Below are 26,500 nucleotides of genomic sequence, written 5' to 3'. Positions count from 1 at the left end.
TAACTGTCTGAGCAGATCTACTGAAAAGAACAATAGTACTGTTACATTAACAAGGCCATTAAGCAATAAGCACCATGGAAAAGGGATGGAGTTTGTAAACATGTCCATTTTCAGGAATTAATATGGGCAAGCTCATTAGAACGTAGAGCCACTGCTTGAGGCTGCTCTTCTGTTGTCGGCATCGACATAGAGGCTGTCAAAGGGATCATCATGCTGACTGTTCTGACAAGTTAAACTATTATACTGGTTTATTTGGATGAGTACATTTTCATCTGGAGGCAGGACACGAAACCTGGATGACTAGGGGACTGCAGTGTAGAAAAGAAACCCAAGTGTCACGTTGTCAGTGCTCAGACAGGATGGCAGAGGGGCTGGTTCCAGCCAGTGCCATGCACTTGCTGTCTCTTCCTGGGGTGCCTCAACCAAATAGCCCAGGAGCTGTGTTGGAGCTGCAAGGTGCTGCCTGGGCCTTTCTTTCCTCAGCTGTGGGGCCTTGGAGCTGAAGGGGCACAGCTGGGCACCACAGTGAGCCTTGCTGGGCTGTATGTCACTGCAGCTTTTGACACCACTTCATGATACCCATTTTGGGCACAGCTCAATCTAAATTGTAAAGTAACACGGTGTTACAGAACTGCACAGAAGAGCGGCTGTGGAACGGAGTTGAGGGGACATGGGCTAAAGGCAGTCCTGTGGGCAGGAGTCCTGTGTGTGGGGGTGTCTGTGGTCCAAACACTACCTGCCTTCCAAAATGTTCTGGCATGCCAGACTATGAAATCCACCTGCAAAATGCATCTAGTAGGGGAGTTACAGGCATTCCGTGTCTGCAAGAGGAACAGAGTTGAACAACAAAGATGATCAAGGGACTGGAGTATCCCTGTTATGAGGACAGGCAGAGGGAGCTGGGTCTGTTCAGTCTCAGGAAGAGGTGACTGAGAGGGACATCATCAATGTCTGTCAGTGCCTGCAGGGAGGGGTCAGAGGAGGGACCAGGCTCTGCTCGGTGGTGCCCAGCAATAGAACAAGAGGCAACAGGGAGTAAGTGATGCACAGGAAGTTCCACCCGAACATGAGGAAGAACTTTAGAGCACGGGTGACCACGTACTGGAACAGATTACCCAGAGAGGCTGTGGAGTCTAACTTCACAGATACTGTCCGGACACAATCCTGTGCCATGTGTTCTGATGACCTTGCTTGAGCAGGGAGGCTGGACCAGAGGACCCGCTCTGGTCCCCACCAACGTGACCCATTCTGTCACTCTGAAGGCGTCACACTGAACATATGGACTACAACTCCCGGCACGCCTTGAGTCGCCGGGCCCCGCCCCAGCCGCGCGCGCGCCCTGTCGCGTGGAAGGTGACCGCGGGGCAGGCCGGGAATGCGAGTCGGGATTGGCCGGCGCGCGCCCCGCTTTCCAGCGTGCTGGGCAGCAGGAAGCGGCGGCGGCGGAACGAGAACCAGCGCGGCGAGGAGCTGCTCCCGGTGAGTCCCCGGCGGAACCGCCTCCCCACCCCTCGGGGCGCCCCGTCGTCGGGCCGCGACCCGGCCGGGAATTGAAAAGGGATCGATTTAATGCGCGCTTTGATGACGTAATAAGGACTAACGAGGCGGCGGCGCTGCCGCGCGCCGGGCTCGGGCCGGCAGCGGTCGGGTCCTCTCTCGGGGCGCCCCGCAGTACCCCCGTGCCTGCCGGCGCCGTCCGCACCGCGCCCGGATCCGCCGTGCCCGGCGGGCCCTGGGCGCGGGCCAGGCCTTCCGCCTTCGCCCGCTCCGGGCACTCGGCGGCCGCTGATTGGCTTCACCGCCCGGGGCGAGCCCTGCCTGCGCCTCGCGATTGGCGGGGATCGCGCTGACTGACACCGGCGGCCGCCAATGAGGCCGCGGGTGGCCGCGGGGCGCACGGGCCGCAGCCCGCGGGAGGCGCGCGCGGGTGGCGGGAGCCCTGGGTGGGGCGGAGGTGGTGGGAGCGCCTCCTAGCGGCCGCTGTGCCCACAATCCCAGTGGGAACGGCACCGACTCTTGGTCTGCACTGCGGGGCCGAGGGGCGGGATCGGGATTAGGATCGGCATCGAGGCCTGGCCGTGCCTGAGCGTTGGTTTTGAGGAAAACGTGTGGCAGTGTGCATGAGGAATTCCTGCTTCTGCAGTACACAGCGGGCGGGTCCCCCTTTCCCAAGATGGCGGTGTTGCTGGCAGCCTGCATCAGCTCCTCCGGGTCACTCGACCTGCCCCAACACTGCCTCGCTTGCGCTCCCGTGGGATCCGTGTGCGGGAAACAAACATCTGATGCCTGAAATCCAAGGAATTCCTGATGAAGCCCAGGAGAATAGTAATAGTAACATGGCTTCATTGAGGTGGATTTATAAAAACAGCTCTGCGAATTACATGCACATCATATGAAATGCGTCCGGGGTTACAGGCTGATAAGGCAGTATTTCAGTGAGTCTTCCAAGGAAATTGCATAGACAATTGAAGCGGTCCAGTCTCCATCCCTCATCTGTGAGCCCACTTACAAGTGGGAATTTGGATCACTTCTGTCAGTCTTCCTTGACTGCTTTGTTTTCCCAACTGTACTTTTCACTCCTTCCTCCAAAGCAGTCATGCTCTTATAGAACATGTGCTGTTCTGTCAGGCTTTTTTGTGCAGTATGACTGAGGTTTTTAAAATGAGAATACTCAATGAATGATGCAGCTGCATTTAGACACGGTAAATTCACATTTTTACTAGTTCTGTGTAAATTAATGTACTGCCTAACATAAGGTGTATGTTTCTTACTGCTTTGTTAGAGTTGTAAGAAACAAAGACTTCTTAAAGTATCTTGTGTTTGGCTGGGCGAAGGTTGCTCCATTATTTGGAGGTTTGGGTTTGGTTTTTTATCCCTACCATCAGTTCGGAAGTAAGGCAAAAATCATGGGATTTGGAGGTCAAATTTTTGCTTAAGGAATTATGCTTTTAATTGCAAGTCATTTGCCCTTTTACGATGTGTCAAAAATGGGCAAGAAGAATTAAACTGTGAAGTAGGTAGCTGACACCTTCCCACATGAGACTTAATGTGAAATACCAGATGGCAAAAGAAAAGCAGGAGCTTCTGGTTGTCAGTCTTAGACCCATCATTACAGATGAGGTGAAGAGAATGCAGCAGCAGCGTCTGCTCCCTTCCACCTCATCTTCCCCTGCAGGCTGGCCTCCTCTGCTCCCTTTAAGACCCTGACAGGTGTTTATGGTGTGAAAGATGGAATATGTAGAATTTTCTTAAGAAAGGATGTGCTTTGATGTTTGATTTTTGTGTACTTTCAAGCTTCTTCAACAAGAAGGGAGATTTAATCCATGAAGCAGAGAGCAGCCAACAAGCTCAAAGTGATGTCCAGGTGTTAGAAGAACAAATAACTTGTTGGTAGAATGGCCCTCTTAAGGTGTACGACTGGACATACTTCAGTGATCTCAGACCTATGGGGCGGCTAACAAAGCCTGGGAAGAAGGGTGTTCTCTGATAGTGGACACAGAATTTAGGGGCCACAGGGACATGTAGCAAAAACCCCAAAATAAGGAAGAAAACTCAGCAATTGTGCTGGAATCAGCTCCAGCTGGGTAACAGGTATTTCTGGCTGGGGGAGATTGTGACCACCGACCTGAGAAACCCACTGACCCAAAAGAAGAGAGACTGAGCATGCAGACTAATTTGCACGGGAAGCAAGAAAATCCTTAGCCAATAGAAGAGAGAATACTAATTAATAAAAGAACTATGTTACTTGTAACCAATGAACATTAATCCCTTAGTTTGCTAAAATGTGTAATTAGTAAAAAGTTTTTATAGTTGGGTACTTGATTTGTGGAATTCCACCAGGCACCCAGGCTTGTGCAACTCTGAAATAAATAATCTGTGCCACCTCGAGTGTGTAATTACTGGCTCATTGCACACCAGGTAATGAATCCAACTTTTGTGGGCAACATTTCTGTGGTTGGCAATGTATCAATAGCAGGTAGGGCTGGATTTCCTGAAGTGGTTGCTTCTGCTCTACTTATTTCGTGCTCTTGGCAAAACAAGTTCTTCATGGATGACTTTTTTCTGGGAGACAAGAAAGAGTGTGTTTTGGGATGAAAACAGGAACTCCATAATTCTTTTTTTCTGCAGCATTCTAAGTGTAAGCCATGTTAGTGTGGAAGCTGAAGATGAGTGTTGCTGCATGGATCTGAAGTAATTTTGCCTGGAGGTAATTTGTGAAGTGCTTTTGTTGAAGCACTTGCATGCTCTCCTGAGGTTCTTTTGCATAAGCAGCAGACTACTGTCTGCATCTCATCCACATGCATGGAGTTTTGCTAAACCTCTCCAGGTCTGAGGTCCTCCACAACTCCCACCCCCAGCTATGTTTATTGTGTTAGCAAGGGAGGAAAGGCTATTGGATTATAAGCATTATGTGTCTCTTTCAAAAGGCTGGCAAAGAGTATTTCACTTTAGAGGGGAAGAAGTATAAGTAGTATGGATTAATAAGCTTGACAGCAAATGAAATCCCTGGCAGTTGTGATGCACTCAGGAAGTTGAAAATTGCTTTCTATTACATTCATGTTTAACGGAAGTAAACATCTTATGTTCATGAGCTGCAAAATGTGACTTCAGTATATGTTTTAAGAACTCTTCATCAACCAAGTGGATTGGTGGGATTGCAAGAAGTAACTGTACAAAGATTCTGACATTATGCTGCTGTGGTGTTGAATGAGTAGCTGTGGAGATGTTGCACCCCTGCAGTATTTGCTTTGAGGGTGGTGGGTCCCTGCTGTAGGATAAAGAAGTACACTTCGACTGTTTCTTCATGTGTCTAAATAAGATAATATTGCACATCATTAACTGTGGCATTTCCTACCTGTCAGCTAACAAAACCTGTAAGCAAGACAGGTTTTCCTTTGGTTTTATAGTCCCTGCAAAGTGCTAGTTCACAATTGTATAATAACCTGACTGTGCACAGTATTTACTGAGTGGCACAGTATTCTTACTATCATACCATATTTGTTTTGCAGACCAGGCCTTTTGCCATGGAAGCTGAGGAAACGATGGAATGTATCCAGGAATTCCCTGAACACTATAAAGTTATTTTGGATAGACTGAATGAACAACGTGAGCAGGACCAGTTTACAGATATTACTCTGATTGTTGATGGTATGTACAGGCCTGAGAACCAGTGGGTATACAGGAAATTCTGAAAGCTGTGCTGGGATGATGTTGGATTTTTCATGGGTCAGCTGTTAGACTGTGAACAAATTCTTGGTTCTGTACCTGTGTGCAAGTTACTTGAAAAATTTCATTGTAGTGATTAATAATTTTGCTTCTGCTTTTCCAAACAAGAAGCTAAATATTTTCAGATAGAAGCCCTTCTTGAAACTGGTGTGCTGTATTTAGTGTGCTAAGCATTCCCAAAACATGGTTAAAATATTCTTTTCTGACTTGAGCTGGCTGACTGCATGCAGAAAACTTTTACAAATACCGTGTTTAAATAAAAAAGCCCCACACCTTGGAATAAGCAGTTTCTCTGGTATCTGTCTACTGTTTTAATATATACTTCAAAAATTGTAGAAGCACACACTTCTTTTATGTGTTCTAAGGACATAAGAACTGTTCTAAAAGGATGAGAAAGATACAATTGCTTATTATCTTCTTAGAAAAGGTGGTATATTGTAGATCACTTAAGACTGCTTCATATGTCAAACATGTCTTAGAATGGATGAACACTACAGGGAATGCAGGCAGTGTCCACTATGACAGACTTAGCTAAAGGAGTACCACCTGATCTTTAAAAGGATAGCAGCAACTCACTTGAAGAAAAAGGATCCTACGGAGTCCAGATTAGAAGGTGGTCAACAAATGAAGAAAAAAAATTATTCTTCAGGGACTGCCATAGCTTCACCGACAGCGCTTGCCCTGAATGTTTGCTCCTTCTCTGTCATTACCACATCCATATGTTGAACTCAAAGCTGGTTTTGTGTGCAGCTGTGTAGTTCTAATCCATGTTGCTTCTTTTATCCCTGTCCTATTTAGCCGTATGAATGTTCATGCCTCCACTGGGGAGAAGAAATACACACTCAGTGTCTGCTGCACGAATAGATGTTTACACTGGATGGTCCTTTTTTCTACATCTGCATTTATTCTGCACTATATATATCTATAACATAACATAATAGAGTTATAGCACTATTAGAGTGTTTCCCTAAACCAAAATTTTTGTCTCTCTTTGCAGGTCACCATTTCAAAGCTCATAAGGCAGTTCTTGCTGCCTGTAGCCAGTTTTTCCACAAATTCTTCCAAGATTTCACTCAGGAGCCTTTGGTGGAGATTGAAGGTAATCTGACTTGTGCAAATAAAAGCATTCAGAGTTGTGTGCTCAAACTGGAAATTATTGTAGCATCCTTGGTACAGGCCAGTGCATAGAATCATAAAATGTTCAGGATTGGAGTAATAGAATGTTAAGATCATCTAGGCCCAACCTCCCCTTGCCATGGACAGGGATGGCTCCCACTAGACCAGGTTGGTCAAGGCCTTATCCAGCCTGACCTTGAACACCTGAACATGCTTGGTCATAGCACTTGGCTTTCTAGATCTTAGTTCCTGAGTTGTCCTGAGACAGCTTTCCATCCCTGGAAAGAAAACCTTCCTGAAGAAAAATCAAAGTGAGAAAGAGCAGTATTAAATATGTTGGAAGGGAAAATGTGAGATGATCTGGTACTTTTTCATTATTTTTTTCCCTTCTTTCCCCTAATGCATGGCTAATGAAGGTCAGGCAGACCCTGTATATGTTTTTAGGACTAGCAATACTACACAGAAGTTTTCCCTGAGAAAAGCCGTTCTGGTCAGCTGAAAAAGGCTGCCAGTGATGGCCAATGGTAGATGCCTTGGCTGAGATGAAAGAGCATGACAGACATGGAGCAATACTTACGTGGTAGGCAGGGAGGAAATGAAATTCCTGGAGCAGCATTTCAAACTTCAGGAGCAGTATTTTTAAGTCTATATAATATTTAAACAGCTTTTGGTTCATCTTATCCTTCCTTTTATCTTTGTCATGGCAAAACTCCACAGTTTTTCCAGATTCATGTGTTTCTCTAGTATGTTTTTTTATTCCACCATGAGTGAGGTTGGAACTAGATGATTTTTAAGGTTTCTTCCAACCCAAACCATTCAGTGGTTCTATGGAGCCATTTAAGGGTATCATCTTTATGAAACTGGCATCTACAGTACTGTGATCAAAGTGGTGTGCAGGCAAGTGGGCAAGGTTTACTGGGAAGATGAGACTGCAGAATTGTTAAGGGTAACTTGTTTCTCTTGCCTGTATACAGGTGTAAGTAACATGGCATTTCGTCACCTAATTGAGTTCACCTATACAGCAAAACTAATGGTACAAGGTGAGGAAGAAGCAAATGATGTTTGGAAAGCAGCGGAGTATTTACAGATGCTAGAAGCAATCAAAGCACTTGAAATCAGGTAAGCACATAAGCCTCTTTTTCTTCCCAGCACTGAAGGAGAGAGTCACAATAAGGCTTTTGCAAGAGCTGGCTGCCAGTATTTTGCAGTGCTGTTCCGTATGCTGGAACCTCCTTAACTTGTGTAGGACCATATATTCTTCTACTGTAACATACATGTCAGAATTACCCAGGCTAAAAAAAGAACGTCGTGTTCATTGGGCTAGAACTTGATGACAAGTGCCATGGCTTGTAAATGTTGCTGATGTTTTAGGGCTGTGACTCTGATAGGTGGTCTCTGTGCTGCCTGATGGCCCACACCTGACTGACAGCTGGCTGTGCAGTGACAGTGTGACTTTGGTAATCAGACCACATTAGCAAGTTTGTGCTGGTGTTTTGATTTCGCGCAACTTTCTGCTATTTCTGAGAGAATAAGCAGTGATCTTAAAACTGCTCGCTGCGAAATTAACCTCTCAAACCTTTTGAATGAATGTAACTGCTAAAGTCAGTTTTATCTGGGTTCAATACTCCGTCAAATGTCGCTGCAGCACCTGTTATCCAGTACCAGGAACTGTAATCCATTGCCAAAGTCCAGCTTGAAAAAAGTGGGTGCCAGTCCCATCATGCTGTTTTTCATCCCCTTTCTTCCATTTCACTTCCATAAAGTGCTCTCATGTTCTCATTCCTTCTGCATGCTACACTGGTTGCTTTTGGTACGTGATGCTGGAGCTCCTTGCAATGTACCTGTCATCTTGTAGACATCAGAAATCCAGGCTATATGAAACTGGGTTTAGCTACTCTGTTTTCCCATGTGTGAACAGAGTAAGGTGCCATTTATAAACTGTGGCCTGCACTACATCGTTAGTGACACACCTCTGACATATGACTTGGAGATACTGGGTGAAGTCTTGTCTCCTGTTACTGGAAGGCCTGGAAGCGATAGGGAGTGCATTCCATGAAAGGATTCATCATGGTGCAGAGGAAGGTTAAAAGCACAGCTTACTCCAGTCAATCTATTTGAGGGGAATATAGCCACTTATTTTTGTAACTGGTGATCAGTAGTAAAACCTGCAGTACAGAAGTGCTGTGGATGACTTAAAAGCATTGACCCACTCAGCTGTGTCTGAGATGACATGCTGCCCCGAACATTTTGGAGGAAGGGAGTTGTGTGTATGTTAAGCAGAGAGAGCAGCACAGAACTGATGGTTGTGTTTAAGCCCAGAAAATTAAATTAGAATACTCCTTCCACATCCTGGTGGCTTTTTTTGCATCAGCTGTTAGCAGTGTGCCTTCCTGAATTACAAGATATGTTAACCTTTGTGTGTTAACCACACAATAACCATCGTGTGAAGTCACAGCTGAAGTGTTTTCTAACAAGCTCTAAGTACTGCTGGCACTTGCACACACTCCAGAGCTTAAGAGGTGAATGGTATAGGAGGGACTTGAACCTTTTTTCTGAGTAGGCAGGACAAAGAATTCATTATTTTAGAGGAGTTTTCTTTCCAACTACAAAATTTCACAAATTTTTACATAAGCCTATGTTATTAGGTTAACTGGCTTTTCTTCTTGATAGGTGCTCTGTATCATTCAAGCAGAGCTATTTAAAATACTTTATCATTTTACTGCACTGAGGAGCACAGATTAAGGACAAATTAGCTTTTGATGTGCGCACAGATTATGTGCTCATCATTCAACTTTGAGAAACAGCTAGGGCGTGTTGGATGCAGAAGTTAATTACTAGGCAGGAGTTGTTACGTCACTGTTAATTGATCTTAACCATGTTTACGCAAATGCTTTTCAGGAACAAAGAAAATTCATCACCCTTAGAATCAAATGAAGCACAAGGTAAAAATAAACCAAAAAAGAGGAAGATTGCGGAAACCTCTAATGTTATCACAGAAACACTGCCATCTGCAGAATCAGAGCCTGTTGAAATTGAGGTTGAGATTGCTGATGGAACAATGAAAGTGGAAGATGACAGCATTGAAACCCTTGAAGAAGTAGCTTCTGCAGAGCAATCCATAAAGTACATACAGACAACAGGTACATCAGATGAATCTGCTTTGGCTCTTTTGGCAGATATCACCAGCAAGTATCGTCAAGGAGAGAGAAAATGCCAGATCCAAGAAGAAGGTGATAATGCAGCTGACCCCTCTTGCAAACAGGTAGAAGGTATTGAAATTGTGGAACTTCAGCTGTCACACATGAACAATTTATTCCACTGTGAGAAATGTAACCGTTCATTTAAATTGTTTTACCATTTTAAGGAACACATGAAAACACACTCTACTGAGAATTACAAGTGTGACATATGCAATAAAAGATACCTACGAGAGAGTGCTTTGAAACAGCACCTCACCTGTTACCACCTTGATGAAGGTGGTGCCAGCAAGAAGCAAAGACCTGGCAAGAAAATACATGTATGCCAGTACTGTGACAAGCAGTTTGACCACTTTGGGCATTTTAAAGAGCACCTCCGGAAACACACAGGTAAGAGCACTGCCACAGTCCTGTGCTTGTAGCCTTCATTCTAATATTTTGGGCTTTTGCATGTTTAGGGGAAATAGATAATATGCTGAAGTAAACATGAGTTCTGAGTGCTAGAAATACTTCGCTTTTACTTATAACTAAAACAGTGGTGTGTCTTTTTGTTTGTTTGTTCATGGGTTTTTTGTTTTCCATTGATGTAAACTTTGAGGGATTGAGTTGATTAAAAATAGTCACCTAAAACCAGAAAATACTAAGGAAGTTTCTGTGTCAAGTCTATTAAATCTTAAAGGTATTTTTCAAAATACTTCCTTAAGGCATGTTCCCTTCTTCAAAAGTACCGAACTGAAGAACTACTTTTATTTTCAAAATTTTCTACTAAGTGTGTCTGTTGAAATATTAATCACAATCTTCTTGGTGGAATACAGTTTAGAGTGTTTCTTTACCTAACAGAACTTCTGAGCAAATGCCTATTAGACATAAAATACCCTCAAAGAATTATTTCTTGTACCATTTTGTTTGGAAGATTTTACTCTTGCTCTTGTCTCATCTCATCTATGATTTGAATTTTCTTGGTTAATTAAGCAAAACTAATAAAACTGGCAAAACATTTCTAGTCATTATAGTACACTGTTTTTACTGTGAAATCTGCCTCTTTGAAATCTGGGTGGCATCTTCTGAGAACAAAGTGATTTGTGCTCCTTCTTTCTTCTTTGTAGTATGGGAGATTACTTCATCTCACTGAAAAGTCTGCTGACTGAACAGACACTGAGAATGACACAGATAACTGAATGTAAAATGTATGCAGTCTTGATCTTCCAGAGGTTTTTGTTAATTATGCCAGTCATGAATCATAAGTAAAAATTTAATAGAGGTTAGCAGCTCTATTTCTTTTGCAGCATGTTATTGTTAAAGCCTTTTAATTAGAATGTCATAATTTAATTAGAACGTATCTGTGTATGGGACTGTTGAGTATTGATATATGGCAGTGTCCAGTCTATTCCCAATACCGTCTTAAAAGTTCCTTTTATAAACAGCCTTTGGCAAGTCCTTACCCCCTATAAAGCAGGGAGTGTTTCTCCATTATAAGCAGTTCAAATCCAGGCTACTTAACAAAAGTCTATTAAAAAAATTTTTGGCAGATAATCCAAAATACATACTATGTTGGTTGTAGTATGTTGGTTGCTCTTGCAAAAAAGTATTTTTGATTCAAAGCAAGTTAGCATATCACAAGAGGTACAGAGTACTTCATAAATATATATTTATCTAATAAGTATAACATACAGAATCTAATTACTTACAGTTTAGCATTTTCAAAAGCCTTAAGCTTAAAATCAGAACAGATATCAGCATTTAACTGTGGTCTCCTAATGTGAATGAAAAAGCTCCCTTTCAGTTATAGGCTTTCTAAATTCTGAGTTCTATATAGCACTGGTTGAATGCTAAATTGAAATTGAAAGGCCTGTGAGAAAATGTCCTAAAAATATTTGATCCTGTTGTTGTTCAGTCACTATACCAGCAATTATATTAAAATAGCAATGGGGCAGTAATAGGATGATAAAATGGCTTGGGTTGGAAGGGACCTTAAACATCAGTTAGTGCCACCCTCTGGGGCCATGGGCAGGGTACCTTCCACTAGAGGAGGTTGCTCCGAGCCCCAGCCGGGCCCTGAACACTTCTCAGGGGTGGGGCCACCACAGCCTCTCTGGGAAACTTGTTCCATTGCGTCACCACCCTCTGAGAAAAGAATTTCTTCCTCCTGTCTAACCTAAACCTATTCTCTTTCAGCTTGAAGCCATTCCCCCTTTGTCGTTATCACTACTATTCCCTTGTAAAAAGTCCCTCTTCGGCCCTCCCGTAGACCCCCTTTAGGCACTGGAAGGTGCTCTAAGATCTCCCTGAAGCCTTTTCTTCTCCAGGCTGAACAACCCTAATGCTCTTAGCCTGTCTTCACAGCATAACTTCCAGGAGGATCTGCTCCATGATTTTTGGGGCATGGAGGTGAGACTGACTGGCTTGTAGTTCCCCAGGTCTTCTTCTGTATTTCCCTATTTTGAAACAGTTATGTTTCTGCATTTCCAGTCAGCTTGAACTTCACCAGACTGCCAAACCTCAAATTTTATGGATAGTTGCTTAACAACTTCCTTCACCAGCTCCCTCAGGACCTGCAGATGCATCTCACCAGGTCCCATGGACTTGCTTTTTGTGTTTGAGTTTGTCCAGGAGCTTGTGATCCATGCATGGTCTGTAGTATCACAGAATCACAGAATGGTTTGCATTGGTAGGGACCTTGAAGATCATCTAGTTCCAATCCCACTAATAGCTTGGGCAAAGTCTGTGATTTTTGACCTGCAAGACTGAAGGCAGTTTAGTGTCCTCTGCATTTCTTGTACAACACTCTCCAAAAATGTAGCATTTTCTAACCATTAAGGGGAATGTTCCCACCATTTAACATCTTTCTGTAGCTTTTGGGTGTATCAATGAGACTTAAGCTACTTGTGAATTTCTTTTGAAAAGCTAATTAGGAACTTGTAAATATTTCTGAAGATTGGTTTATTGGTTTTCCACCTCAATATCCAGTAACTGTTCCTGAAAATGCAGACTTTCAAACTAGCTAGGATTGATCCTCATGGTATTCACTGAAATGGTTCTGCCTCTTTTGGAGTTCATTATCCATTTGTTTCAGTAGTGGTGTTGGTGTCAGTACCTATACAGATTATTATAGACTTTCAGAGGAAACACACTCTTCCAATTATTTTTGTAATTTAATTTGCTTGAATGTCATTGTGTTTGTGCATCGTGGAATTCACCACCTTTTGTTCATTACTACTTGATGACAGCATAGTACCTTGGATAATAAAATGACCTGCTTTCAGCCTCCCCTACTCTTATGCTTAGCTGGCTTCTATTTTTGATACCATGGTTGAAATGAAGTGGCCAAACTGAAAGGAATTTTAATCTTGCTTGTGCCCATTAATGTCCCTCTGTGCTTTCTCTTCAGTGTATTTTGGAGAAAAGTTGGGTGCAGGTTTTTTTTGGTTTAGTATTGATGCACTGTTACTTCACAATCATTCTGTGCCAGCTTTGTTTTCTGGAGTTCAGTTTCAGCTCTCAAGCATAAGCTGTTGCTACTGAAAATAAAAGGCTGTATTATTTAAATACTTCCTCCTTTAATATGTCACTTTTTATATTTACTAATGTAGATTCTTTAATTGTAACTATTATCAGATGAAAAGTGTGAAATAGCTGCCATTTCTTTAAGAAATTTGCCAGAATAGTAGTATAATTTCCACAAATACCTTAAATGCTACTAGTAATTGTTACATTGGTTTTCTTCTAAAAGAAGAAAAAAGAAGGTTTTGCCCTTTTATATTTAATTTCCATCTCTTTTTCTGCAGAATAATCCAGTTGGCCACATCTTTACAGTGTATTTATCAACCTAGACAAGAGGGAGAGAGGGGAAGAAGAGAGACGAGAAAGAAGACTGGGTGGTTTTAAACACTTACAAGTCCTTGTATCTGTCTTAACAGGTGAAAAACCCTTTGAATGTCCAAACTGCCACGAACGTTTTGCTAGGAATAGCACGCTCAAATGTCACCTGACAGCCTGTCAGTCTGGAGCTGGCGCTAAAAAGGGAAGAAAGAAGCTGTACGAATGTCAGGTGGGTAATGGAAGTAGCTGAGTCTGAGGTTAGATACCTCCCTCCTTCAAGGAGCATGGGAGGACTGACCAGGAAAGGCAGTTAGAGTGGGCTTTCATCTCTAAGAGCTACTTCAGTAAAATAAAATAGAATCACAGAATATACTGAGTTGGAAGGGGCCCACAGGGATCATCGAGTCCAACTCCCAGCTTTGCACAGGACACCCCAAGAATCAGACCATGTGCCTGAGAGCATTGTCCAAATGCTTCTTGAACTCTGTCAGGCTTGGTGCTGGGACCACTTCCCTCAGGAGCCTGTTCAAATGCCCAGCCACCCTCTGGGTGAAGAACCCTTTTCTGATATCCAACCTAAACCTCCCCTGACACAACTTCAGGCCATTCCATTGGGTCCTGTCACTGATCACCACAGAGAAGAGATCAGTGTCTGCCTCTTCTCTTCTCACAAGGAAGTTGTAGACTGTAGTGAGGTCTTTGGATTACATTCAACCAGAATATGCAGATAAATTCTCACCTATAAGTATCTTCATATGGAATTACTGATGTGGAGCCTCATAATACTTAAAATCATAGAGATTCTTCTGAGTAGGCTGCATTTTACTGGTCTTTCTGCTTTCTTTTCAAGGTTCTTGATACACTGACCTAGGTCTTTTCCTTCTGAGCATGCTTCACTGAAAGTGAAGTCCAAAGTCCAAAATACAAAGTATTATTTAATTTCTTGTTTTATTATTCTTCTGTTTGCCAAACATACTGATTTTGTGTCAAAAGTAATTCCAACTTATGACGGCAATCTGTAATATTTTTTAAACAAAATAAATGCTGTAGAGATAGCTAGGGTACTTGGTCGCTATATGTAACTGACATTTGAAAAGCTGTTGAGATAAATCTTACTTTACTTTTAAGGAGCTGATTCAAGTCATAACTCATTTTCTAAACTTCCTCATCCTCTCACAGATGTTGCAAATGTGGATTTGTGTCCCTTCAGCCTGCAGAAACTGCTGCAATTCTTGAATAAATTTTTCTCTTTAGAACTAAATTTGAACAAATAAATCTTTGCTCACTGAACAAAGAGGAGAAAACATTGTGCTTTCTTGATGAGTCCTTTTGGTGCTCTTTAGGTGTATGCCTTGAATACGGAATTAGATTCTGTGTGGCAAGAACAGTAATTATGTGGCTGGGCACTGCTGATAGCCATTATCTTTATGTATGATTAAGTAATTTTGAGTGCTTATCTATAATATTAGTATTTTAAAAACTGTATGTGCAATCTCTTTCTGAAGTGTGAGCTTGGGGGGGAAAAAAAGTGTGGAAATAACCCATTTTAGCTGACTTCAACAGCAAAATGGAGATGTTTGTCTCGACTACACAGACTTGCTCTTGAGTTAATCCCTGTTAGATACTCCCTCCATCATCCTTCTGTGCTGTTACTGCAAGTTATGAAGAGATAGAACATTCTGTTTCAAAACTATTTGCCAGCAGTGAAGGGGTGTTGAAATGTGTTCTTGTTGCTTTCTACAGTCAAGAACACTTGCATGAACAAAGACTTTTGAGCCTGTGGGTTTTTTTACTCCAAGCCTGACTCTACCCCACTCTTCTGTCTCCCCTACCCTGCATCTTATTTATTTCTGCTGTCTCTGTGTGTTGTTTTCCAGCTATTTACCTTCAATGCCAGCTGAGGGAAGGAAGGGAGCTCATGTGCTTTGTGAAAATAGCATATCTGCAGTTGAGACAGTACTTTTGGCTGGAAAAGAAGGAGAGGGATGGAGTTTTAATAGTTTTATCTGCTGAAATCATACAAGTGGGGATTTTTTTAAATCACAAAATGGGAGAGTTCAGCCTAGCCTGTTAAACCTCACAATGTCATGGGCAAGTGAAAGATGATAAGGAAAAGTTGTTCAGTAGTACTTCTTCTAGAATGTCAGTAAAACGGCAGTTTGTATTACACTTTCATTGCACACTATTAATGTGTAAATATTTTGCCACCCAAAACTCTAGTGCCAGACATGGACTGATGGGGGGTATGATATTGTACGTGAATTTCAGATGAGAAAACTTTAAAATGCTCTACTGACTCATTGATTTTGTAGGTATCTTACATATGCACAACTCAGAATAGTTCACCATTGTTAAAAAAAGAATAAATAAATATCAAATCTCCTGTTCATCTGAAGCTGTCTTCTCAGCTTTTACCTCTAACATATATGTTTTTTGAATCTAAGTAGCAAGAAGCTATACAATGGGAAGCCATGATCTCAGATAGGCACTACATTTTGTCGTATTTCTGTTGGCACTGTTTAACACACTGTATCTTTTGTTTCAGGTTTGTAACAGCGTGTTTAACAGCTGGGATCAGTTCAAAGACCACTTGGTAATACACACTGGTGACAAACCCAACCACTGTACCTTATGTGATTTGTGGTTTATGCAAGGCAGTGAGCTGAGAAGGCATCTCAAAGACATGCACAATATTTCAGAACTATTAGTGACAGAAGAGGTTCTTCCAGTGGAAGCTATGGAAGCTGAACCAGTAACGTCAATGACAATAATAGAACAAGTTGAGCAAGTGCATGTCCTACCAGTAATTCAGGTACAGGTGGATCCTGCACAGGTAACTGTGGAACAGATGCACCAGGATCTCATACAGGACAATCAAGTGAAAGGCGCGCAGATGGAGGAACTACAGGAGCAGGTGCAGATTAGTTACTTGGAAGTTGAACACATTCAGACTGAACAAGGTGCTGAAGTTCATGTGGAGCAGTTACATGTTGAGCATGTAAATCAAATACAGATGGAAGAAGTACAGGCAGAACTTATAGATGGAACAGACCTTGAACAAGTAGAATATCGAAGTGTTGATCAAGGAGAAGCAGAAGAAAAGGAACATAATCAAACAGATGATGCAGATAAGGAACATCATGAACAAGCTGAAGACTTAAAAACACAGCAGTTAGTGGACACACAGAATACAAAAGTGGATGACTAGGACAATGAAATGAATGAAATACCAAATTATTTTTGTTAACTTTTACATTGGTTTTTGAACTGTCACTGGTCATCTTTCCAATATGCTGTCCGTAGGAAGCTGGACAAGTGGACCAAAATTAGCTTTCTTCATGTACAATTAGACTTCTCTCATATGTGAAAAATACTTTCCCATTCAGGTAGTGCCATGGAAGAGAAACTACCACAGACACGGACAACTTTGTGAGGTTTTTAGCAATGAATAGCGTGTATCATTTTTACATCATTCCTGGGCATATGTAAGAATAATTTCACCTCTTTTCCTCTTGCAGTAGAAGCAAAGTCTTGGATATATTTGCAGGATGTCTGTGGTAGGAGAATCAGTAAAATCTGAGGGGTTCTGCTGTAAGTGGCAATTACGTACCTGTGAATTTTCAGATCTCAACTTTCAGGCTGGGCTAAAAGCACTGTTGCTGGAGGTTTCTGAGCACAAAAATCCTGTGCCTTTTCAACTCTGAGTGGGTTAAATTTCCACAAAGTTTCTAGAGTTTTTGAGAACTTAGTTCTGTAAGAGGCAATGTAGGTAATGTTATAGTGCTTTATATTTTTGCTTGAAATTGTCAGTTACTGATTTTCTTTTTGCATTAAAGTAGAAGCAGGGGGCTGAGGGAGGGAAAATATTTCACTTGGAGGCAGCAGAACATCCTAAAAGGGACACTTAAAAGTAGGCAAAGCTTGGTAGAGTCTGTGATAAACATGAAGATTTGGAAGAAGGCCTACGAGCAGGCTCTTCTTTTATAAATAATCATTTTTGAAAATGAATATGTTTAAACATAAACATAGAGACTTGTCTATATGGTATCAGATTCTTGTTTTTCTTGAAATGAAATTCTGACACTTGACAAAAACATGTGCTAAACATAAAAATAAAAGCCATAGGTATGAGTGCTAAACTGTGGATTGAAAAGTAGAAGTGTAAATAGTTTCATCGATATTAGACAATAAAACAATACCAACCATTAAATGTTGCATTATTTGTTCCATCCAATGTATTAGGAACAACTGAGTGACTGACAACTTAGTGCCAAGTTCCAGTGTTAAGGATCAATCTCATTTTTAATATGATTAATAGCTTTTTACTGTAAAGTTAGATTTGTTTAGAAAGTGTTTGTCAATGGTCAAGGATGCTAAGAACGTCTTAATTACTGCTGGAAGTTAGAGGTGCTCCAAACTCCTAAAGAAACTTTACTTTCAAAGCCTTAAATGAAGGGAAGAATTTTTGCAAGGACATTCCCTACTGCTCTTGGTAATACTATAGGTCTTAGTTAAAATCAGGCTTTTCTATTCCATCTTCAAATGCAGAACTGTTTTCTGGGATTTGTGCTTTTATTTAGTTTAATTCAAAATTATCTGTGTGTTTCATCATAGCCTTTGAGAAACTGTTGCAAAAGAAACATGGATCTCAATTAAAATTACACAGTTTGATAAATGTAACTTGCATTCTTTTTTTATTATGTTTTGTGTTTTCTGAGATGCAAGTAATCTGTGATGAGATTCTGCACAGAGGAAAGGATGCGGCCCAACGTTAATCATGAGAGTAAATTTTAGCTATTTTATTTATACCTGGCTTCTGATAAGCAGCTTGTCTTTTGATAACATGAGGGGACATGTTATCAAGCAAGCCTGCTTGCTTGGCTGCCTAGCTCTATAAAGTGCATATAGACAAAGTCTGTCTTGGTGGAATTAATCTGTGCATCTGACCAACAAAACTAATTTTTGTGTAGTTTTTAAGTCGAATGTAAATTGAACATTTCCGTGGCATTGGCAGCAAGGCCGTGGTTGGTAAGCACAGTTGGGCTATTTCTTGGTTCTGTTTGCTCTCTCTTTTTACACAACAGTTCATGTATTTGTAGGAGAGGAGCGGTGCTCTGCGGTTGTGCCCAGCGGTGCCTATCCCGAGTCCCAGTGAGGCTGGGCGAGGGCATGGTGTCCCCTCCTCACCCTAAGAGACGTGGAGGAAGGCTCTCCTCAAGACATAACTGCTACAGAGGGCTGTTCCCCCGCGTTCCCAGTTTCTTCCCAAGTGACGGAAGCCCACACTGGTGCCGGTGGAGTCCTTCGGGCCCCGTTCCCGCCGCAGTTGATCCTGCAGGAAGAAGGAAGGTTGCTAGGCTGTGGGAGTTCCTGGGGCCGTGCCGCCGGGAGGCGGGGAAATGGCGCGGCCGCCCGGCAGCAGCAAATGGCGGCGCCGGGCAGGGCCGGCCCGGCGGGGCGATGGCTGCGGTGAGATCCCGGGAAGAGCCGGCCTAACAGGGCGATGCCCGCGGCCGAATCCCGGGAAGGGCCGGGCCGGCGGGACCCAGCGGAGCCGCGTGGAGGAGGCGGGAGCCGGCTCTGAGGGACCCGCCCTCCCCTCGTCGGGAGCTTAGCCAAGGGCCGGGGACTGCGGGCCGGCGGACGAGCCTCCTCTCCAGCCTCTGCCGACACGCCGCCGGAGGCGTTTGCTAATTTCAGTAATACCTCGTCGCTGCTGCTTTACCATGTGTGTTGGTTTGCCTAGAGGAAGTACACCGGCGAAGTGGAATCATGGAGACGCTCCAAACTCATCTGGACCCGGTGCTGTCTCACCTGCTCCAGGTGATCTTGCCTTGGCAGGGGCTTGGGCCGGATGATCTCCAGAGACCCCTCCAACCCTAGCGATTCTGCGATTTTTCCCGAAGAGATTACGGGTGCAGCATCCCGCATCTTTCTAATGCTGAGCTGTCTTTCGGTGTGAGCCCCGCGTTCCAGTTGTTACTTACGTGCGGATTCTTTGAGGCATACCGGTGTTTTATCTGACACCTTCTCACACTTGGGACTAATTGGAGCAAAAAACATTTTGATTCAAAGAAATCTCATCCCGTGTTTGAGCTACAAAACACCCGACTAGTTCTGTGGGAGGAGCAGGGACACGGTGCAGTGTTTTCTAGGTTGGGTTGTTAATTCCTTGGACAGTGCAGTCTGTTCGACAACTTCAGAGCGGGAGGGACAGTCCCCGTCAGAGCAAACCTCTAGTTTCAGGACCTTCTCCTTTAAGGACATAGTCTGGCATCCCAGTTCATCTATACCAAGTAGGTGTGTTGGCATCATGAGTGCGCAGCTCTTCAGCCTGTTCAGGTGGTCCCAGCTCAGGGAAACTAAAAACTGGTGCTGGTTATCAGAGAGAGATTTTTCTCTCTGATATTTGTGTTTGTTCATGTGTATATTAAAAAACTGCACCTGAATTTAAGAAATACAATTCTATCGAAAAGGGTCCTAAATTACCTATATTTTTTCTTGCGCTAGGTAATTTCTTTTAAAATATTTTGTCAGGTCTATAGCAGTTCCACGGCCTGAGCAATCTCATGAATGTAAATGAGCAAATAATTTGGTTGAATTTATTTATTTTTCCTGAACATTTTTATTTTATCATCAAGTGCCTTGCATTCAATGATACTTGTTTTCTAAATAGTGCCTTATCCAACAAGTAAGCGGTCAGGACTAGCATTTTAATTAGTCCTAGACAGTCGATCTGTTGGGAATCAGGAAATAAAATACTTGAATATGCCAGTTTTCCTATTCTTACAGTTGCTTGTTTGGAATCTTTTTAGAGTGTTTTGAAAATTGCAGCTCTGGGATATTTAAAAAATGTCCAGTTGTGGAGTCCTTAGCTTTTCCAGATGAAAAAAACAGTGATTTTATGAACTAACACAGGATCTGCACTATTGCAAATACGAATAATTCATTATAACACATTCCGATGTACTGGTGCTGTTTTGAAGGCAATTAAATTGCACTGGAAAAAAATTCGGTTGTTCATACTGCAACCACATTGCAATAAACTGATGTGTTGGCCCTTCACTAAAAAGGAGTTTTATTTGGTTCCTGTAAGTTGAACTTCATGGCAGGATTTTCTGGACTTCACCACTGAGGAGATGCTCTGGAGTTGGGCCGCTGCAAGTTCCCACTCAATGAGGCACTGACCCAAGGAGATGCAGCATTGTGGCAGCTGTGGTGCTTTCTCTGGGGGAAGCACATATGACAGAGATGCTTGTAAGATACACACTGAAAAGGTGCTCTTTGTGGGAGGATTTGGGGTTGTTGCTCTTTTTTAGAGGCCAAGTTACACTGGGGTGGAGGAACACAACAAAGGACAGCTCATGATTTTGAACCGTACTCACAAATGATGAGATTAACTTAGAGCGGGAATATCACACAACTTTTTCATGGCCCGTGTTGGCCTCCAGTGTTGTTGCAAAGCCCTAGAAGTCAGGCATGTTTGCTTCTCTTCGTGATGTTTACTGAGAGTTGGGAAATAAAGTTCAACCTTTGAAATTCTTGGCTAGCACTGAGAAAATCTCCAGCATGTTCTGTTTAGAAGAAAGTAGTCCTTCATGCATAGACAGCCCTCTTTTAGGATGCTTGGCAGATATTATTTAGCTCAGCCTCTTAACACTTCCTGTAAAGTACCTAAATGGCTTTTATTTTCCCCTTTTAAAAAAAATTGTTGGGTATTTTTTATGGTTACACAGACTAAATAACTGCAAGCAGTGGAACAGAAAATAGGCAGTAGTGGAACTGAAAATACTGTCCAGTTTTCTGGCTTTCTCTCCTGAAGCATAAAACCAGACTCTTCTCATTGCAAGGAAAACAAGTTATCAAGAAAGGTAACTCCAAAATAGAAATCAGTGTATCCCTTGCTTGAAATATGAGAGGACTATATCTAATGTGGGAAGTATAGGGTAATACTCACTTTCTTATGTTAGTAAAATAAACACAAACTTACTCAGTACCCTTTAAAATTAATTGAAAAACACTGATATTTTCTAAGAAATTACATATTTCAGATAGTATCCAAGGATTTTCATTGCTTTAAGCATTAGTGCACTATCTGAGCCTCTCTTTTGGTTGCGAATTGGTATTTTAAGATTCAGGGAGATTTAGAGATTATACCAGTCTGGATATCTGCAATGAAATCATTGCAAGTATGTCTGTGCTAGTGATAAATCTTGTTAATGCTGCATGGAGACAGATCAGCTCTGTGTGAGGAGGATTACTGGGATACATTTTCTGCTGGTTGTCTTGACAATCATAAATCCATGCAGCTGTACAGCAGTGCATTAATCTGTGCGTGCAGTTTAATCCAGTTTCCAAATTAAATCGTCAGTTCTGAGCAGATAGATAACAGCTGGATTAAATTCTCTCTGTTCACTTTCCTGGAAATAGAGTCCAGCCAATAAATCTCCGATCTTCTCAGATACATGGAGCAATTTCTTGTTGTAATGGCAGTGTATGACTTGCCTCAGTGTCCCAAGCCGCATGTTTTTCAGGTGTTTATAATAAGTAATCAGTCCGAATTATGTCATTTATGTTTTAGAGATTGTATCAGACGTCTAAGGACTCTTTCGTCCCTCATTAAGATAATCTGGTTATTACACTGTGCAGCAATGTGTGCTGATACTATCATGACTTTAAAGCCCTAATTGCAAAATAAGAATGTGTTTAATCTGGAAGGAATTTAGAAAACTTATTACTTGCAAGGCAATTAGAGTGTGCATGAAAACTCACCTGTCTTTGAACAATTCAGGACAGCTACTACTGGTGTGACTTGATCCCTCTTTTATTATTTTGCAATTACTGTATTATTATTTCTGTTGTATTTCCTGTAGCTTGCTGAAATGTACTTATGAACTTCCGTGTTTGAGAAAGCTCTCATGAAGTCAAGGTGAGCAGGTTGAGTTCACATGTGCAAGGTGGCCTCTTTGAGAGGCTGTGTTTGTGTAAAAGGACTGGCCTGTTCTCTACAGCAGGCCTGTAGATGGGGCATTTTTTTATACAGCCCAGTTGAAAAAAATCCATTTTTCTTTCTCCACAGGACTGGATTGTACTGCCAGTTGTCTTCTCTGCCCTGGCAGGCCACCGTGAATTGAGCTAATTGCTGTCTGAGAGGGGCAGCATGGCACTGGGCTCGTAATTATAGAAGGAGAGTGTAACAGTGCTTCTCATTTTTAGTTTCATTTTTACACACAGTGAAGTGGTGTAAGTTTGGAGTTTTCTCTTTGGTTACGGGTTCCACAGAATCCTCATTTAGGAGCTTGGTTTTCCAGAACTCAGGTTGAAGAGTGTTTCTGCTTGTGCCCAGGTCTGGTCCAATAATCAGGAGGCACAAAATTTATGGTGTAGGACTGAGTCTGGGGCTTTGCTCTGAAATGAAGTTCCACTTCTCTGGCCAAGCATGGCATACTTGCACCGAAGGAGAGCTGATCACTGAGTAGTCAGTGTTTAATTTCCAGTGGCACATTTTCATTAGCAATTAATAGGAAAGTCTTGCTTTACTTATTGTCAGCAGTGTGCAGGGTTGTTTAAGCTACCAAAAAGCATGCCACAGGAGCACAGAGATTACAGTTTTCCAGGGATGTTCAGCCACTCTCGGTGAGGTGCTTCCTACTCTTGGCAAGAGCTTCTTAGAAAAGCAGTGAAGCATTTACCAACACCTTGCCCCAGTCTCGTAGCCTACAGCTGGTTGAGGTGTGGATGCATTGCAGAGCTGCACCACCACGCTAAACACAGACGCTGCAGACCTTTGTGGCTGTACGTGTTGTATCCCTGTCTTGGAAGGGAGCACATTCAGCCTGGGTTTCCTTTACCGGTGCTGCTGCAGCAAGGGCAGAGGGCCGCTGCGCTCTCAGCGTTAAGGGCTTGTGTTTGTAACTGGAACTGCGTTTCTGCAGGTGTCACCCAGAGGCTCGGGCTGCCCCTGGAGAGCTGTCCTGAGGCTGGGGACATCCATGACAGCTTGAAAAACGCTCAGATTCTGTAAGGATCAGATTTTGAAAAAACATCAAAGGAAAGTAGTTCAGAAGTAGTACTAGTGCAAAGTGTCAGCTCCTCTGCAGAATATCAGTGGCTAATTTTTATCTTAATTTGAAGTGTAATCAGCTCCATTTGGAGATTTCTCTTGACACCAGTTCATTCTTAATTAAGATGGACAACTTTTTGCAGAAGTAATGATTTTCAAAAGTATTTTATTTCAATATCTTTGTCCTTATTCTTCCTTGGGGTTTTGGGTTTTGGCTTTTTTTTTTTTTTTAATCCCTCATGCTTTTCTGTCCCAACCCCCTTTGGGCTGCTTGATATCACTTGAAACAGCTGATACCTTGCTAAGTAGAAAAAATTAAAATGCAGGTTTCCCTTAAGAATCAAAGAGCAGGAGCATCAGTAAGAGCTGGGTTTGGCCTTTTTCCCAGATGTGGATTATATCATCCTCTTTGCTGATTTTTGGCAACCTAGGATCCGATGACTATCTGAGATCCTGTTTGGTAGAAAAATGAAAGATTGAAGTTAAGAAATATCTGTAGCCCTACACATGACATGAAAATGTAGACATTAAGCAAAGTATAATGAATATATATGGGAATATAGATTGGAGTTGCTGAAACTCTGTACTTAACAAACACGTTGAAACCGAGGCTTCATTGTAGCAATATAGATTGTTGCTAAACAATCACATTACTTTATTCAAGTGTCTTCCATAGAGCTGTGCCCATAAGCTTGATGCTGAGAAATTATTTCTTAGCTTTCCTTCACATGAGGGTGTAATAGTTTCATACATAACTTTGTGTGTAAATTGGTCCATGAATCTGCATCAGAGTCATTGAACTGCCCTCTCCAGCCTTCTAGAAATTTGCTTTAATGGTTTTCAAAGCATAGCTGTAGGATAGTTGAGCAGTGTTCTTCTGTAGGTTGAAAGACTGCATCTGAATCCTTTCTTCTGGATTCAGGATAGGGATTCAAACACACCACTAAGGTCTGAGTAAGTGCTCCAGTCATGAGACTACTTTGCAGAAGCTCTTTTGGCCTGCATTCTGTTAGTTTTGTTCGTTTTGTTTAAAAACATATGGAACTTGTTTTTGTCCAGATGTACCTGCTTCAGCTGATAGACACTGAAATGACAATTGCAATACAGTTCCCCAGAAATTTTATCCTTCAGAAGTGCTTTGTGAAGTTTGGCAGCTTTAGCACTGGGAATTCACTTTTGGTTTTGGTCTCCACTAATCCTCCCAGCAGTAAATACAGCATGGTGTATGAAAGGGATTTCAGGAATGTGAACAGGAGATGTCTGCCACAGGCTCTGGAGTTTTAAAGCTTATTTGGTCTCATGTTTTATTTGTACAGTGAAGTTTTACATCTGCTACTGTAATTTTCATCTATGTAAGACATTCTGCCAATAGAGGGATTGACATATGCATTTCAATACAGAAGTGATACAGACATGCTCAAAAGATGTCCGTGTTTTGTCTGATTTTTGGAGTGCAAACACTAGGTCACCTAGTGAAACCACTGAGGAACGATGAAAAAATGCCTCTATTAACAGTATTTTTTCTGTCTTCCTTGACTTACTAAGTTAGAAATCAGAATTAAAAGAAAGTCTAAATTACTCTGAAATAATAATTGCATGAAAACTCTGTTAGAGTTGGAGTTCCCATATGGGCTGAAGGAGGGGAACTCAGCTTCATCAAGCTGTATGAGAAGTCCGTGTATAAAGTTTTTTTCATCTGATTCAGTAGTATTGCAAAACTTTTCAAGGCTCAGAATTCTGTCTTACATTTAGTACTGTAATAAGAACTTCCAGAATTAGTAAATATATTGTTAAGACTCCTTTACATGATGAGAAATTCCATTGTTGGTACTAAAATAGAAAAGGTGAACATATCCCATCTTCATCAGAAATGAGACTCTGTTGTTTCCATTTAATCTGTCAGGCTAACAGTTGGGTTCTAGCAATCTTTAAGGTTCAATTTCAAGAATTTAAAAAACTTTGTGGTCATCTGTGTGTGATTGGCATACAGTAACAATTCACTAAAGCTGTTGGCTTAACTCTTTTACTTCTGTACAGTGAATTGTACAAACAAGCAGTCATTTTTGTGCATTTTTTGTTACAAAGGAAAAATATGTAAAACATCTTAAAGGAATATTAGGAGTATCATTATCAGGAGTAAAAAGCAGGAACTGTGACATTGTCTAGAGTGAACAGTAAGTCTGTGTGCACATCTGATTTAATTTTCATGAACAAGAAGAGAGCACAGCCAAGGAGAGGTTGTCTTTTTGCTTGGCTTTGGATTCAACAATGCACACAAATGGTGTATGCGTGCAGTTCTATATCATGTCTGTGAAAAATTGTGGAATTCTATTTTGAGAGTGCAAGAGGTGCAGGATATAGGCTTGATGCTGGTTTTGAATTGGGTGTGGGCTTTCAAGTTAATGGTTTTCTGGGTTTTTTATGTTGAATAAATAGCTCTACAGTGTTAAATAGTAGAATGGTAAATAACTGTATCTTTGCCTTTAGAGTGGTTAGGCGTGCCCCTAGGTTTAAAAATGAGAGACATTGAGAGACATGAGAGAAATGTATGAAGTTATTTGGCCCAGTTAATCAAATTATGCCAGGCCTGTGCTTTAGAGGTTGTGAGAATAATCTCTTTTCAGTCCTGTTGAGCTGTGCATGGTGTCATCAGATTAAATGGTGTGATTAGCTGGGTTAAGTACTAATTATATGAAGAGGATGCAAAAGACATGCATTTTCTTTCTTTTTGTCTCTCAGCTAGTGCTATGACACTGAGAAATGCTGCTGCCGTGGAGAGACACAAGAGTAAATATTGTCAGTGAAGGTTCAGTCAGAGACCTTTGGAAGAACCAGAAAAATCAGTTAATCTTTAAGGCTGAAAATCTTGGTGCCAGCAAAGCAGGCTGTTCTAGCTCTGGTACATCACCAGGTAAGATTATGGACAGTATTGTGTCTACTCTGTGATGCTTGCTGGAGAATTTCTTCAAATTTCTTCAGAGCTGATCATGAATATGCTTCCTGAGAGGCTGCAGGCTCTTAATGGAACCTGTTTACTAGATTGAGGATATAGGAGGTGAAACAAATCAATCCGCTTTTA

General features: G+C 42.0%; 1 protein-coding gene across 5 annotated transcripts; it reads left to right on the top strand.

The window, feature by feature from the left end:
• Positions 1 to 1,360: 1,360 nt before the first annotated feature.
• ZNF131 (zinc finger protein 131) lies at positions 1,361 to 19,410 on the top strand. Of its 5 annotated transcripts, none has more exons than XM_048292574.1 (8): positions 1,361 to 1,479; positions 5,010 to 5,148; positions 6,224 to 6,325; positions 7,317 to 7,461; positions 9,241 to 9,604; positions 9,707 to 9,929; positions 13,457 to 13,587; positions 15,904 to 19,410. In XM_048292574.1, the coding sequence occupies exons 2-8, from the start codon at positions 5,025 to 5,027 to the stop codon at positions 16,564 to 16,566; spliced, it is 1,752 nt and encodes a 583-aa protein (XP_048148531.1). In that variant the 5' UTR covers positions 1,361 to 1,479; positions 5,010 to 5,024; the 3' UTR covers positions 16,567 to 19,410. The 5 variants fall into 5 exon arrangements, with proteins under 5 accessions (XP_048148531.1, XP_048148530.1, XP_048148533.1 ...); XM_048292576.1 differs by lacking the exon at positions 1,361 to 1,479 and adding exons at positions 1,927 to 2,702; positions 4,129 to 4,207 and having other exon boundaries at positions 9,241 to 9,929; XM_048292573.1 differs by having other exon boundaries at positions 9,241 to 9,929.
• The last annotated feature ends 7,090 nt before the right edge of the window (positions 19,411 to 26,500 follow it).

The sequence above is a fragment of the Corvus hawaiiensis genome, chromosome Z (assembly GCF_020740725.1).
Source record: "Corvus hawaiiensis isolate bCorHaw1 chromosome Z, bCorHaw1.pri.cur, whole genome shotgun sequence".
NCBI classification, from domain to species: Eukaryota; Metazoa; Chordata; class Aves; order Passeriformes; family Corvidae; genus Corvus; species Corvus hawaiiensis.
Note: the sequence above shows the minus strand (reverse complement) of the source record. Positions and strands in the feature narration are given on the sequence as shown.

What these genes read in the sequence shown, in the direction of transcription:
- ZNF131 (XM_048292575.1), top strand. Translation starts at nt 2,679, where the DNA reads ATGATGCAGCTGCATTTAGACACG. An exon ending in GCCTTTGGTGGAGATTGAAG is followed by an intron (nt 6,326 to 7,316) that starts GTAATCTGACTT and finishes GCCTGTATACAG; the next exon opens with GTGTAAGTAACATGGCATTT. An exon ending in ATCAAAGCACTTGAAATCAG is followed by an intron (nt 7,462 to 9,240) that starts GTAAGCACATAA and finishes AATGCTTTTCAG; the next exon opens with GAACAAAGAAAATTCATCAC.